This window comes from Mirounga leonina, unplaced genomic scaffold, assembly GCF_011800145.1.
Source record: "Mirounga leonina isolate KUSES-001 unplaced genomic scaffold, KU_Mleo_1.0 Mir_154, whole genome shotgun sequence".
In the NCBI taxonomy this organism is placed as follows: Eukaryota; Metazoa; Chordata; class Mammalia; order Carnivora; family Phocidae; genus Mirounga; species Mirounga leonina.
Window position 1 is genome coordinate 56,156,803 of NW_023270389.1, and position 14,236 is coordinate 56,171,038.

The window sequence follows — 14,236 nt, forward strand, 5'->3', positions numbered from 1 at the left end:
TAAGTTCTTTGTAGATTTTGGATACTAGCCCTTTATCTGATAAGACATTTGCAAATATCTTCTCCTATTCTGTAGGTTGTCTTTTGGCTTTTGTTGACTGCTCGAAAACCCAAAAGACTCCACCCAAAAATTGCTAGATCTCATACAGGAATTCAACAAAGTAGGAGGATATAAAATCAATGCACAGAAATCAGTTGCATTTCTATACACTAATAATGAGATAGAAGAAAGAGAAATTAAGGGATCTATCCCATTTACAATTATACCAAAAACCATAAGATACCTAGGAATAAACCTAACCAAAGAAGCAAAGGATCTGTACTCTGAAAATTAGGGAACACTTACGAAAGAAATTGAGGAAGACACAAAGAAATGGGAAAACAGTCCATGCTCATGGGTTGGAAGAGCAAATATTGTTAATATGTCTATGTTACCCAGAGCGATCTACACATTCAATGTAACCCCTATCAAAATACCATCAGCATTTTTCACAGATCTGGAACAAACAATCCTAAAATTTGTATGGAACCAGAAAAGACCCTGAATAGCCAGAGGAACGTTGAAAAAGAAAAGCAAAGCCGGTGGCATCACAGTTCCGGACTTCCAGCTCTATTACAAAGCTGTCATCATCAAGACAGTATGGTACTGGCACAAAAACAGACACATAGATCAATGGAACAGAATAGGCAACCCAGAAATGGACCCTCAATTCTATGGTCAACGAATCTTCGACAAAGCGGGAAAGAATATCCAATGGAAAAAAAGACAGTCTCTTCAACAAATGGTGTTGGGAAAACTGGACAGCCACATGCAGAAGAACGAAACTAGACCTTTTTCTTACACCACACACAAAAATAAACTCAAAATGGATGAAAGTTATGTGAGACAGGAGTCCATCAAAATCCTAGGGGAGAACACAGGCTGCAATTTCTTTGACTTTGGCTGCAGCAAGTTCTTGCTAGACACATCTCCAGAGGTAAAGGAAACAAAGGCAAAAATGAACTCTTGGGACTTCATCAAGATAAAAAGCTTCTGCACAGTGGAGGAAACAGTTGGCCCAGGGGACTTCACAGGTGTTTAGGGTAGTTCATCAGCACAGGGAGTGCAATGACTGAGACACTTCTTGATCTTGTGCAGACTCGATGCTACCAGCTACAAATATTATCTCAGTGCTCGGGGGTTGCGAGAGGGTCTGGTTCTTGCTTCTGGTGTGTAGGAGTATTCTATTGTTTCTGCAAAAGAGGGCAAGATCTATAGATGCACAAAGAGAGGTTAGTAGTATCATTTGTGTGACCTAAAAAAGAAAACATTTTGCTAAAAAAAACTGCTGGGCTAATTAGAAAGCCAACATGGCTTTAGACACACGTCGTTCCCTCTGCAGCCTGAGAACGTTTGGGTTCTTTACTCCTCAGGCCAGTGGTCTGCAAATCTCAGAGAAGGCAAATTAGTCTGGTCCAGATCAAGGGCCTTAGGTTAGCAGGTAAGGAGTGCATCATCTGGGAGCAAGTTAACCCTTGAGACCTGCCAAAGTGCTGTACCATACGCTTCAGCCCTAATAAATCCACCTGTAGTAGTTTTCCTAGAGAAATTATAGGAAAAATAGAGGCAAAGATAAATATCTTGGGATGTCTTACAGTGTTGTTTTTGATAACAAGAAATTACAAACAGCAAGAATTTCTTTAGGAAAGTGTTTTAAATAACAGTGCAATTTCAAAAAAGTTTATTACTTTCTTTTCATCATCATGTACAAAGGTTTTATTTTTCTTTAAGCTTCTCATCATATAAATATTTTAAGCACAAGTGGACACTAAATGTGTGATTTTTAAATTTTTTTTAAAGATCCTAACATAACATAGTATAACAATATTGGTCTTCCAAGTTTTATTAATTTCAATTTTGTATAGCATATCAAGGCAGTTCTGTTCGTGTGCCTTATTTCTTTAAAGAGCTGCTTCACCTATAAATGTCTATAGCTAATAGACCAGCCCTTCAGTGTATAATTTGAATAAATACATCTATATTCTGTGAATTATCCTAAAAGTTTTAAAAAGAATGACCTCATAGTTCTTTTTTTTTTTTTTTTAGATTTTGTTTATTCATTTGACACATAGAGAGAGAGTGAGAGAGAGCACAGCAGGGGGAGTGGGAGAGGGAGAAGCAGACTCCCCACTGAGCAGGGAGCCCAATGTGGGGCTCAATCCCTGGACCCTGGGATTAGGACCTGAGCCGAAGGCAGACACTTAACTGACTGAGCCACCCAGGTGGCCCCACCCTGTAATTTTTTTAAATAAAAGGTCAATTATAGTAAACAAACAAACAAAAACAAATAACAAGATTTTCATTGGTATGGGATATTTTAAATAAGTTATGCTGCATTATAAAATAGAATATTATGCAACCCTTATAAAGGCTGCTGTAGAACTATGTTAATGTGAAAAGATGTCTTTAATATACAGTTTAGTTTTGAAAACTAATATACAAAAATAAAGCTTCAATCTATTTCTGCTGAAAATTTATTTGTGAATATATGAATTTAAAAGTGCTGAAAGCCTACCAACATGTTAACAGCAGTTGTCTTTGGTGGATATGATGGATGGCTTTTGCTTCTTCTTTTTGCCTTTCTGTATGGCATGGATCTCTTATAAGAGAATATATTACTTTTATGTTTTCATTTTAGCAAAAGACTATTTTCTTATGGAGATTTATTTTTATTAATTACATTGACAGACGAGCTACAAAATCTTAGTTTTATTGTCATAACAAAGAGTGAAACAACAAACTAGCCATCAAAAGAGATTATTAAGCATAGCTTAAGTACAAAAAATGGTCACCCAAATCACAATCTCAAATGATGCCTTTTCCTGTCTCTTAATTGTTAAAAGGAAAGCAAATCCCTAAGTGGCTATTATACCTTTTGTTAGACAATTCCCTTTTATCAGGAGCCAGAATCATAGAATTATTTGAGGATTAAAACTTTGGACTTGATTTGATTACTTCCAGCCAAGCCACTTTACACAGCTGGTATTTTTCCGATTCTTTACTTTATTCTAATTTAATTGTTTAATGTCATAGCTGGAGTTTACATGTGTTTCAATAAATTACCCATTTTGATAACCAAGATATTTACAAGAAAAGGAACTAATTTGTAGGTAAATACATCAATTTTGAAACAGTTCAAAATTACCTATCCACTTGCAGGACTCATGCCTGCGAGAGGTGCAATTAAAGTTGCCCTTGTGTTCAAGCCTGGAGAATCTGCATCCTCTGAGTAAGTATCCCCTTGGTCCAACTGCACAAACAAACTTCTCAGTCCCAACTTCAGGACAGAAATAATGCTCAGGAAGCCATTCCAAAAGTACACCTCCAGATCAATCTGAAAAAAAAAAATCTAGTATTTCTTCAGTTCTATTATGTTTTTGTTTAAACAGAAAGTTGTGTAATGGGTAAGGCAGTGGGGGTGGGAGAGGACCGGCTCAGATGCAGGGAATCTGATATGACTTGCATTAATTTTTAGTGAGTATACTGAGAGTCAGAGGACACAAAAACAACTAAAGCATGGTTCCTGCACTAGAGAAGCTTACGGGTCAAGGACTTCAAGGACTCGAAGAGCCCCCACCCTAAACCCTTTGCTAAATTTTCCTTTCAGAATGAAGTAGATGCAGGACGCCTGGGTGGCTCAGTCAGTTAAGCATCTGCCTTCAGTTCAAGTCATGATCCCGGGGTCCTGGGATCCAGCCCCGCATCTGGCCCCCTACTGGTCTGGAGTCTCCCTCTCCCCCTACTCCTCCCCCCGGCTTGTGCTCTCTCTCTCTCAAATAAATAAATAAAATCTAAAAAACAGAAAGAAAGAATGAAGTAGTTGGTGTTTTTCTTTTCTGATATTCATCCTGACCCTCCTATGTGGTAAGCCAGGCCGACCAAGAAAGAGTATAGGCTCTCCTCCGGTGTCCCAGCCTGTCCTCCCACTGTCCAGTGGCTTCCTCTCCCTTTCAAAGCCCATCCTCTCTTACTCTTTGCCTTGACCTTGGCTGTGGCTTCAGGGTTTTGGCTCTCAGATCTCCTTAAGGTCCAGACCTGCCCATCTGACTCCTCCCAGGGCCTCCCTCATTTAGTTCCTAGACTCCACCTTAAGCTTTAACTGGCCCAGACGCTGCCCCGTTATAGAGTTTGGACCCTTCCTGCCAGTATGTGGCAAGGATCTCAAAGGAGGTCATACATTTTTGACTCTGAATTTAGGAATTTAGGGGACAATATCAAAGAAGAGGGGGAAAAAGTTTTACATTCACCAGACTCATGAGAAATGTATTATAGTTGAAAATAATACTTAAAAAAAAAAGTATATGTGCAGTGTGTGTCTGTGTTGGGAGGAATGGTAGAATACTTAATCTGAAATCGCTCAACTTCTTTCTTTTTTTTTTTGAGACAGAGTGAGTGAGCACGAGCAGGGGGAAGGAGCTGAGGAAGAGGGGGATAGCCAAACCCAAGCAGGCTCCACACTAAGTGCTCTGTGCTCAGCCTGATGAGGGACTCAATCCCATGACCCCAAGATCATGACCTGAGCTGAAATCAAGAGTTGGATGCTTAACTGATTGAGCCACCCAGGGACCCCTGAAATTTCTCAATTTCTAAAACCTAATAAATATTAGCATTTTCAGAAATAATAGAATTGGCTATGTAGGAAGATTCATAGCTATACGGGATGCTGTGAGAAGCTGACGTCCTCTAGACTGGTGTGGTTGGGGCAGAAAGCACAAGATGCACCTCCTGTCTAGCCCGGGTTCTCAGCTAGCTCACTGCCTCACTGCACTCTGGCCACCTCCTTGCCTGTATGAACATGCATACTCTCATGTCATCATCTCTCCTTTCTTTGCATGTGGCTTACAACTCCAATTGGACTGACAACTCCTAGAGGCAGCATTCTGTGCAGACTCAGCAAACTGACTTTAATATCTGTGTCAAGTCCCAAGTCCTAGAACAATGTCCCACTCCTAACAGCCAGTCAGTAAATTGTTGATGATAATGTTGTTACATAGATAAATGCCTGACTGAGAGGTCTTATTGTATAATTCTCTTAGTTCTCAATTGAAAAAAATTTAACTGGAGGAGCACTTTTCTGAACCACAGGAGGTGCCTCTGAATGCCAAATTAGTATTTTTAATTCTATATTTGGTTGTCCTGCCTCTAGAATGCTGGAGGTGTTGGTAACTGTGAGGTTTTTATTAGTCTCAATAGCAGTTCGGGTCATCAAACCAGCTTTACTGGATAAAATTTTGTAATGAAAATATATTATGTGTATTTCTCCCAGTTTGGTATCTATTTGCCATTTCAGAGATGTATCTCCCCAAAAATGAATGACTTCAGAGAGCAGGCATAATTGCCATTACAGGTAACACTCCCTGCATGTATCAAAAGAAAGCAAGTTATGTGATGCAAAGATCAGCAGCTCTTTAATCTTTTATTATACTTGATCTTAGGAAAAAGCAAAGCAGGTCAACTAGGAACACTGCAGGAAACTGTAGGAACTCTGAACTGCATAATCTTAGTCTAAATGATTGGATGGAGGCTCATCTGTTCTCCAATGTTTTTGACAGCAGTGCCCACAATAGCCAAACTATGGAAAGAGCCTAGATGTCCATCGACAGATGAATGGATAAAGAAGATGTGGTGTATATATACAATGGAATATTACTCAGCCATCAAAATGAAATCTTGCCATTTGCAATGATGTGTATGGAACTAGAGGGTATTATGCTAAGCAAAATAAGTCAGTCAGAGAAAAATAAATACCATATGATTTCACTCATATGTGGAATTTAGGAAACAAAACAAATGAACATAGGGGACGGGAAGAAAAATAAAATAAGATAAAAACAGAGAGGGAGGTAAACCATAAGAGACTCTTAACTATAGGAAACAAATAGGGTTGCTGGAGGGGTGGGGGTGGGGGGATTGGGTAACTGAGTGACGGACATTAAGGAGGGCACGTGATGTAATGAGCACTGGGTGTTATATGTGGCTGATGAACCACTAAGTTCTACCTCTGAAACTAATAATACACTATATGTTAATTAATTGAATTTAAATAAAAATTTAAAAAAAGAAATTAGCCTGTTCTACTTCCCACCCAATCTTGCCATTTTTCCTCTGAATTGAATTGGAGCATTTTTATGTTTGCCTCACATTTCCAGACAAAAAATACATTCCCCAGCAAATTGGCAACAACTTCCCTTTGTGATCAAGGCAATTTTAACCCAAGCAGGCTCAGTAACAGCAGACCCTGACCTGAGACGTGACCTCGTGTCCTGACACGGAAGTGAGAAGTAGTTTGATTCAGTTTCACTCTTGATCCATCTTTCAGTACCAGAGATTTTGAGCATAGAATACCCACCAGACTGCCAAGAGGAGAGGGTCAGAAGAACCTCTTCTTGCCTCCCCAGGAAGCACTTTATACTGAGTTTAATTTTTAAAAAAACAAAAACAAAAACAAAAAACCCCCACCACACTAGAGTTTAGTGTAGTATTATTTCACTACTGGACTTGAATTTGAATCTCATCCTTTTCTTTTGTCAGCTCTGTAATCTTGAGCAAGGCATTTAACCCTCCAAGTCTCAATTTCCTTTTCAATAAAATGCCAATCATAATAATCTCTGAGTAGATGGACCAACTATGTAGATGGAATCTGCCTCATAAAGCCGTTGTGAGGATTAAGTGAGATACAGAAATTTAAATGCTTCTCATAATGTCTGGACTAAGAATAAGTGTTCAGCAATCTTAGCTCATAAATCTAACAATATCTCTGCTTCATTTCCTCAGTGACTTTTAAATATTCTATTCATGGTGTTCACTTATAGACAGGTCACCGTTTGATTATGATTCTAGTGTTCTTATGTGGGTGATAACCTCTCTGTGGTTATCACAGCCTTCTGGTAATCAAAGGGCCCCAGAAACAATATGCTTTTGGGAGAATAAAAATGCTTTTAACGTGAGATACCACTTCATAATTCATCTGCTGAGTTTAGAGTATTTTCTGTGTGTACATGTCCAGCCGCTGAGCTTGCACAAAAGAATCTCACTTCTTCCACTCACCTGAAGAGACGTAGGCTCCAAGCACCTCTTCTAACCACTCTCCCTTGCCCCCAGCAGGTCCTTCGTTAGTTAGCTGTCCTCTCAGGTGGCTCCTGCAGGAATGGGTGCATATGCTGGCTCCCCCACTGTGTTTATAATGATCTGTTTCTGTGCCTGTCTGTCAGTTGGTCTTTGAGCTCCTTCAGGATGGGGACTGTGTCTTATTCACTTAGATGATAGTGCAGCGCACATCTTCATGAAAATATATAAGATGAATAAATGAACCCCCAGGGTGGGGCTGAGAGGGCATAAACATGGTAATGTGGAATTTGTCCTGAGAATCCAATTGCTATTTAAGGTTATGTGTGTGGACATGTTTACTGTCTGAAACCTTTGCCCAGATGACTGATTTCACTGCCTTTCCTTCCCTTTCAAAAACTGGAGAGCAAAGATAGAGAAAAGAAATGCTTAATCATAACACCACAGACCAATTTAAATAGAGTTTCAAGCAGAAGATTTAGAAGCTCGAGAGACTTGTGTGTGATATCTTCCGAAAGCTGTATGGGAAGGGTTGACATCTTTGTTCATGACTGTGTCAGCCAAGAGGGGAGGGTCAGACACTTCAGGAGAATAAGCCACAAGGGATCCCTTTATCTGGTAAGTTGTTTTTCTTCTCCCATTTCCCCCTTTCTGGGAAGTTTTGATAAAGTCCATTTAAGCCATCGGAAGAGTTAACTTTATCTTTCATTGTTCATCTTTATGTTGTATGTGTATCTCTACTTAGATGTACTTATATATTGCAGGGGTAATTGTAACTACAGCAGAAATATATTTTAAAGCATCACAAAGGTTTATGATATATCATCAAACAAAACAAAAAAAAGCATGGTACTGAGTGTATAATGGGATTCTAATTCCATTCCAATTCCACAGTATTAGGGGAGATCTTTTTCCCCTTCTCTGTGCCTTTCTGAATTTTCTTGTCTTTTTCTTTCTTTTCTAATTAACAATGAACATATTATATTAACAATAAGGGGGAGGAGCTATATGTTCTTTTTAAAGTTCTAGCCTTTCATTTTCCAGCCTGTTATGTAGAAAGTTCCCTAGTGTTCTCTGAGTAGATGTACCAGCTGTACAGGAGTAATTAACTGCCTTCTATTTCACAGGATGACAGGTGGTGCACGTGCTGACAGCCATAACGTGGCTTGAGCCTGGGCACGGTCCAGGTGCTCCCTATCTGTCCAGCCTCCTTTACCACCCTCCAGCCACTGTGACAGTCCAGAGGCTCCCAGGCTGCTCTAAGCTTTGACTGACCTAGAATGTTCTCCCTACCTGATGTAGTAATGCTTATTCGAAGTATGACCTCAGCTCTGAAGTCACTGTCCCTGGGAGCCTTCCTCAGGTCGATTTCCCATCATATCTTTTCACTGTAACACATTTTTTTCTTTCTGCATTTAGTCGTGTGATTTTTATTTAATATCTAATGACTCTTCCCTAAAATAAATAAATAAATAAGTGTGAGGTCCACTAGGGTTTTCCCAAATCTCCAGTGCTAGCATGCTGCCTGGAACATTGAAGGGATGCAAATAATTGTTGCATGTGTGAATGCATCTATGATGTAATAGGATAAGTAGAAATCCAAGTGGAGAAGGGAGGGAGCATTTTCATCGTGTTGCCCAGAGTCATCAATCTAACTAATGAATCACAGGTATTTGTTGAGTGTCTATTTGCCCTCTGCTAGACACAATAGGAGAGGAAGACTAACATAGCAGAGGGGCCCATAGACTATGAAGAGATGAGAAAACATATGGAACAGATAAATCACACTACCTATTAAACTACATTGGCATTATATTGTATTTTTAATGGCCACATAAATAGAAACAATCCAAATTTTCTACATAGACGATATCCATTCAAGCAAATGGTATTCAGGTTTTCAGCCTGAACAGCCTTTCGACAAAGTCAAGTGTTTTCCCACCATGTTTCTTCCCAGAAATCCTTCTCTACTTCCCTCAGACTCCCTAAAACTTAACATTATCCAACTTAAAACACGTTATCAATAAGGACCTACAGTCTACAGAGCACCTTCCCTCATACCCATCTGAGAAATGTTTTTAAAAGGAGGCAATGCCAAGAGGGTCTGGAGAGTGAAAATAAGCACAGAGGAAAAGGAGGCAAGTCTCAGGAAAACAAAAGCCCCCATGCACATGCACTCTCTGTGTGCCAGGTACGCTCCAAGCCCCTCCCATATAAATCCATTAATAGTCCTAACACTTCCACGCAGTGACTGTTATCTTTGTTTATTATTGAGATAGCTGAAGGAACTGCATCCCAAGGAGGATAGTAAGTTGCCTAGCGCACACCGCCGGTGGCTGGCAGAGCCCAGCAGTCCAGCTCCAGGGCTGGGGCTCCCAACCACTGCATCACTCGAGCTGCCCCCCTCTTCTCCCCTCTCAGTATCTGTGTTCCCCTCCTGTTACTCCTTCATTGCCACCTCCCTGCTCAGGCTTTCTACCTCTACATAATTAATCCCTTCCTCTTGGGCCCAAATTCCTCAGTGCAAATGCAGCCCCAAACTCCTTAAATCATGGTTATCTTTGGACTTCTCTCCAGATCCTTCCATCTTATTCCATTTTTAATCTACCACAAGATGCCTATTTACAAGCTGTAACACTCATGGAGAGAATGAAGAATAACACCCAACACTGCACAACTAGCACCCCAAGAAGATAAACGGGAGGTAGCGTTTTCTGACTTGACGCTGAGTACGCGACACTTGATTTGAGGCTGGCTGATAACTCTGAGAAGTAAAAACAATGGCTTACTTCGGGTGAGTGCCCACTGTGGGCCAGATATGGTTTCAAGCACTCTCCACGTATTAACTCATTCAACCACACAACAACCTGTCAGGTGAGTTCTGTCACTGTCATTCTGTTTCACAGTTGGAAAAAAGAGGCATAGCGAGTTTAGGTCATTTGCCTAATGGTGAGACACACGTGCGGCCAACATGGGACTCAGGCGGCTCAGCCACAGAGCCCAGGCTGAAGAGCACTGAGCCAACACCTCCTACTCCCACACACGAAACTTCCAGTTTACTTTTTTTTTTTCTGATACAAGAAGCAGAAGCTCTTTTCTAATAATGACCCATGTCTGTTATATTTCATTTCAAAACTGTTTCCAGCAATCACACCTCCCCCCACCATCCCCCGGCCAGGATTTTCTCAGTGGCTTTTTCCTTTCCTACCTTATTATTTTGTATTATTATTTTTGCTCCCTTGCCTCAGAAGGCTGCTGGAATTGTTAACATTCACTGAGATTTCACAATAACTGGAAAATTTACACTGGGGCATTATGATTAAGACAGCATATTTTCCAAACGTACGACCTTAAATTGGGGCTCATATCATAATCAGAGGAAACTTGAACCCTGGGGGTGTGGGCACTATTCCTGCACTGCTCAGCCCAGGATGTCCAGGAGTGATTCACACTTGCCCCTGTCTCCAGACCATCCTCCATGGAAGTAGGTAACCTCCTACCCCCCGGTTACCACTGCTACTAAGTATTATCAACTGCTCCTGTATTATCAACATCCAAATTCATGGGAAGGGCTGTGGTGAATTTCTGGAACTTGAATAGGAAGTTGCTTTTCTAAACAGCTTGACACTGAGGGGAGGCAGCAAGACTATAAGAAGTCTGGGTTGGGCAGACGGCAGAGAGGAAGCCAAGGCGCAGAGGAGATGGTAAGTTCCTTTCTCTGTACTCTGGGAACTGGATGAGATGGTGGCGTAGAGGCTGAGTCCGGCAGGTAAAGTGAGGAAGAGCAGTAGTCCTGGCTCTTTATGTTGAATAGCCCTTTGAAGTGTGAGCATGTCCAAACCTGCGGTCCATTTTGACCCTCTAACATCCTTGGGGGTTGACGTTGCTATTTCCATGTGATGAATGAAGCCCCTGAGTCTTATGGAGACCAGGAGTTTCACCTACGGCCGCACTGCTAGGCTTGATGTTGTCTGGATCTGGACTTCTGTCCCTTGGCTCCCCTGCTGCTGTTTTTCCTTCTGGAGCTTACAGAAACTCTCATGGTGCAGATCTTGGTAAACCCTTGGCCACCTTCTCCAGGACTGCTCTTCTTTCTGGCTTGAAGGCGAGGCTGAGCAGGTGTCCTGGGACAACCTGTGATTGAATGTGGTCTCGTCCCAGCCCTCCTAGTTCCCTCTCTGAGCCCTAGGAGTCTGCTGGGACTTATGTGGAGTATCCCCATGGTTTCCATTTCTGCCTTAAGTCTCCATCCTGTTAGTGATTCGGTTTCTTCATCTGTAAAATAAGTAAGTTCTAGCACTTTACTTTATAGTGTCATTGTGAAGATTAAATAAGATTGCACTGAAAAACATTTAAATCAGAGGCTGGCACATGGTAGCTGATTAGTAAATGTCAGCTATTATTGTTGTGAAAAAGAAAAATTTGTGGAGTTTGGGATCCAGGAAAGATACAAGGAAAACTAGGCATTTTTGAACTCGTTAACAGATAAGACACACGGTTTTACTTCTGACTTACCAGGAGTATCTCCCACAGTCCCAGGGTCCAAAATCCTGCAATCTGTGGCTAGCAAGGAATCAGCTCTCTCTGTTTTTGAGCCATTTTCCATGGGATGCCAGAAGAAAGCAGCATTCATACATGATTCACCTCACCTCTTTACTTTACTATGGTACACTTCTCAAATATTTGCAATGGGGATTTTCTGTACTGGGGAGAATAGAGAAGAAGACTGAAGAGAACAGGAATGAGTTTGAGTCTGTCCTGAGTTTGAACTCCAATGACATGAGAATGTGGATTGATTTTGTCTCATCTTTTGCATATCATACATCCTCTGTGTTGGTCAACTTACATGGATAAGGAGTTAGTCATCTCTTCCTTTTATTCAGTTTGGGATCCTCCTCTATATCAGAAGTATGTTAACACATTGGATCGTGGGATTCCTTGAGGTTCTAGTGAAAATACAACTCTTCATCCCAGATGAAAATGCAAACATCCACATAAGCACCAAGCTTTCTGGACAAGTACAGTGGGTTCCCCAACCCGCACATGGGTCTTAGGTTAAGAACCCCACTCTATTGCCTCCTGTGCTTTATGCTTAGAAGCTCCTCCATTAGCCTCTTGAAACTGGGCTGGAACTCTGCAATCTAGTGCTGAGGACTCCAGCTCTAGAACGGTTTTTAGTATTCCAAAAGTAAGACCTTTTCCTTTGCCCCTGGGCACATTTGGCTCTTGGGATTCAGGAACCTCAACCCTCTGCGTGTAAATTTGGCTTCAAGTTCAGAGTAGCTTCAATTAACCTCTAGGACCTGAGGAAAGAGGCTAAGGTTTATCTGGTGGAGTGTTTTCAATGAGATGAATCTCGGAGAGGGGAGCTCTTGATTGGGAACTTGCAATTAAATTATGCTGATGCTAGTCAGAGTTCTAGTGGTTTAGGGAACAGGTCTGGATGTTCTTCCATTTATACCTTAACCTTCTTAGGTCTGAGGCTTTTAGTTCTTACTCTTTCATTACCTGTTTTTCAAAATGAAGCTACCTGGTTCACCTTCTCCGGGGCTGGCCACTGGCTCTTAGACTATGTAGCTTCAGAATCCTGTAAGTGGAAGCTTACTAATCAAATTTTCAAAAATCAGAATGACCTGCTGCATAATGGGCAATACTGAGAAAAAACCCTGGACCAATCCTAGAGAGTAGGCACATGGTGGTTTCATGAGTGACATTTATTCCATTATCTTTTAGGTGTCTCACTTCTTTGATTGAAAAGCAGACAGAAACTTCATAAAGTCAAATACAAAATGATTCCTTTATATTTGTAGGGATATAGCTCAGTCATGCTCCAATGGACTTTTTAAAAATTAGGTATGCTACTTTATTTTTAATGCTAGTATTTCAACCTAAATAATGGTGATTGGTAGTCTAATTTAAATATGCGCTTTGATTCTCAGTGTTAATGTCCTGGGTTCCTGCCTGTCTTTATTTCTAGTTTGCTATTGGCCTAGAGACCTCTTTTTTTTTTTTTTTCCACTGTGTTTCATTTTCTACCTTTAAGCTGCTGGGGCTACAAACATCAGTGCTCTGCCACCACCAGTACCGTCCAGAAACTTCAGGGAAGTATTGTGCAGTTGTGATGCCTTGTGAAACCTGGACTCTGCCACCAGCAATTTGTATAGTTCTGCCTCCTCCATGACTCTCACATCTACCTCCCTGCTTTGCATTCCCATTGCCCACAGCCCAAGCCAGACCCCCTTTTACTCCCACTGGGACTAGTACAGTAGCCTCCCCTTTGCACAGCACAACCTCTCTGCAGCTAATTCATCAAAACCGCCATAATCAGGTGCATCTGCTCAGGACGCTTCTCTGTTCAGAGCCCTGGCAATTAGATCCCTTCTGCGCACTATTACATCAGACTCACAAGATCTAGTCCCAACCTGATGTGATTTGGAGGGGGGGTGGTTCGGAGCCGGCAGCCACAAAAGAATTCTTGAGACTTTTTCAGTGCAAAAAGAGTGTTTTTATTATAGCATGGGGACAGGACCCATGGGCAGAAAGAGCTGCACTGGGATTGTGAGGAGTGACTGGTGATATAAGATTTTCTATCCTATGGAAGGGAGGGTGATGTTAGGGTTCCAGGAAATTGAGTCTATAGCTTTCTGGAGATTGCTCTTTTATTGTAAATCATTAAGACAGTTGCAAACTGATGGAGACTCCTGTCCTGCATGACTGTGAGCTCTATCAGTTAGCCCTTTGTTTTTCCCTTTCCTTTGTTCTTGGACAGCCAGCAGTGCCTGTGGAATTTCACACATATCCCACCTGGGAGGGGGGTGGGTTGCAGGGAGTTAGCTTGTGCTGTGCCCTCAGCTCCCTTTTTGCTCCCTCATCAAAACTACCTTTTCAATTAACCTCTAGGACCTCCCAGTTTTCGACATCAATCAGACCACATCATTGCCTCTATTAAAACACCCCAGCCTCTGATTCCTCTGCATTTAGAACAAAATCTCATCCCCTTGTTTAAGTTCCTAAAGCCCCGGAGTGATCTGTCACCGGCTTCATGTCATGCTCTTCCACTGCTCATTCCATTCCAGCCACACTGATGCTTCATGTTCTGTGAACACTCCACACTTTGCTGCCACTCAATACC

At 41.4% G+C, this 14,236-nt stretch overlaps 2 protein-coding genes across 6 annotated transcripts in view; both read left to right on the forward strand.

Annotated features, from left to right (window-relative positions):
- Nucleotides 1-3,268, forward strand: part of SELL (selectin L) — a 48,838-nt gene extending 45,570 nt beyond the window's left edge. The window contains exon 9 of one of the 2 annotated variants that reach the window (XM_035010861.1): nucleotides 3,199-3,263. In XM_035010861.1, coding sequence (XP_034866752.1) covers nucleotides 3,199-3,226 — 28 coding nt within the window. In that variant the 3' untranslated portion in view covers nucleotides 3,227-3,263. Of the gene's footprint in view, nucleotides 1-3,198 lie in introns of both variants that reach the window. The other variant, XM_035010858.1, reaches the window with a different exon arrangement.
- A 4,326-nt stretch (nucleotides 3,269-7,594) lies between these two features.
- The window catches only part of SELP (selectin P), a 40,061-nt gene continuing 33,419 nt past the window's right edge, over nucleotides 7,595-14,236 (forward strand). For 3 of the 4 annotated variants that reach the window (XM_035010863.1, XM_035010865.1, XM_035010864.1), the window contains exon 1: nucleotides 7,595-7,722. In XM_035010863.1, coding sequence (XP_034866754.1) covers nucleotides 7,627-7,722 — 96 coding nt within the window. In that variant the 5' untranslated portion in view covers nucleotides 7,595-7,626. Of the gene's footprint in view, nucleotides 7,723-10,541; nucleotides 10,809-14,236 lie in introns of those variants that run through there. The other variant, XM_035010866.1, reaches the window with a different exon arrangement.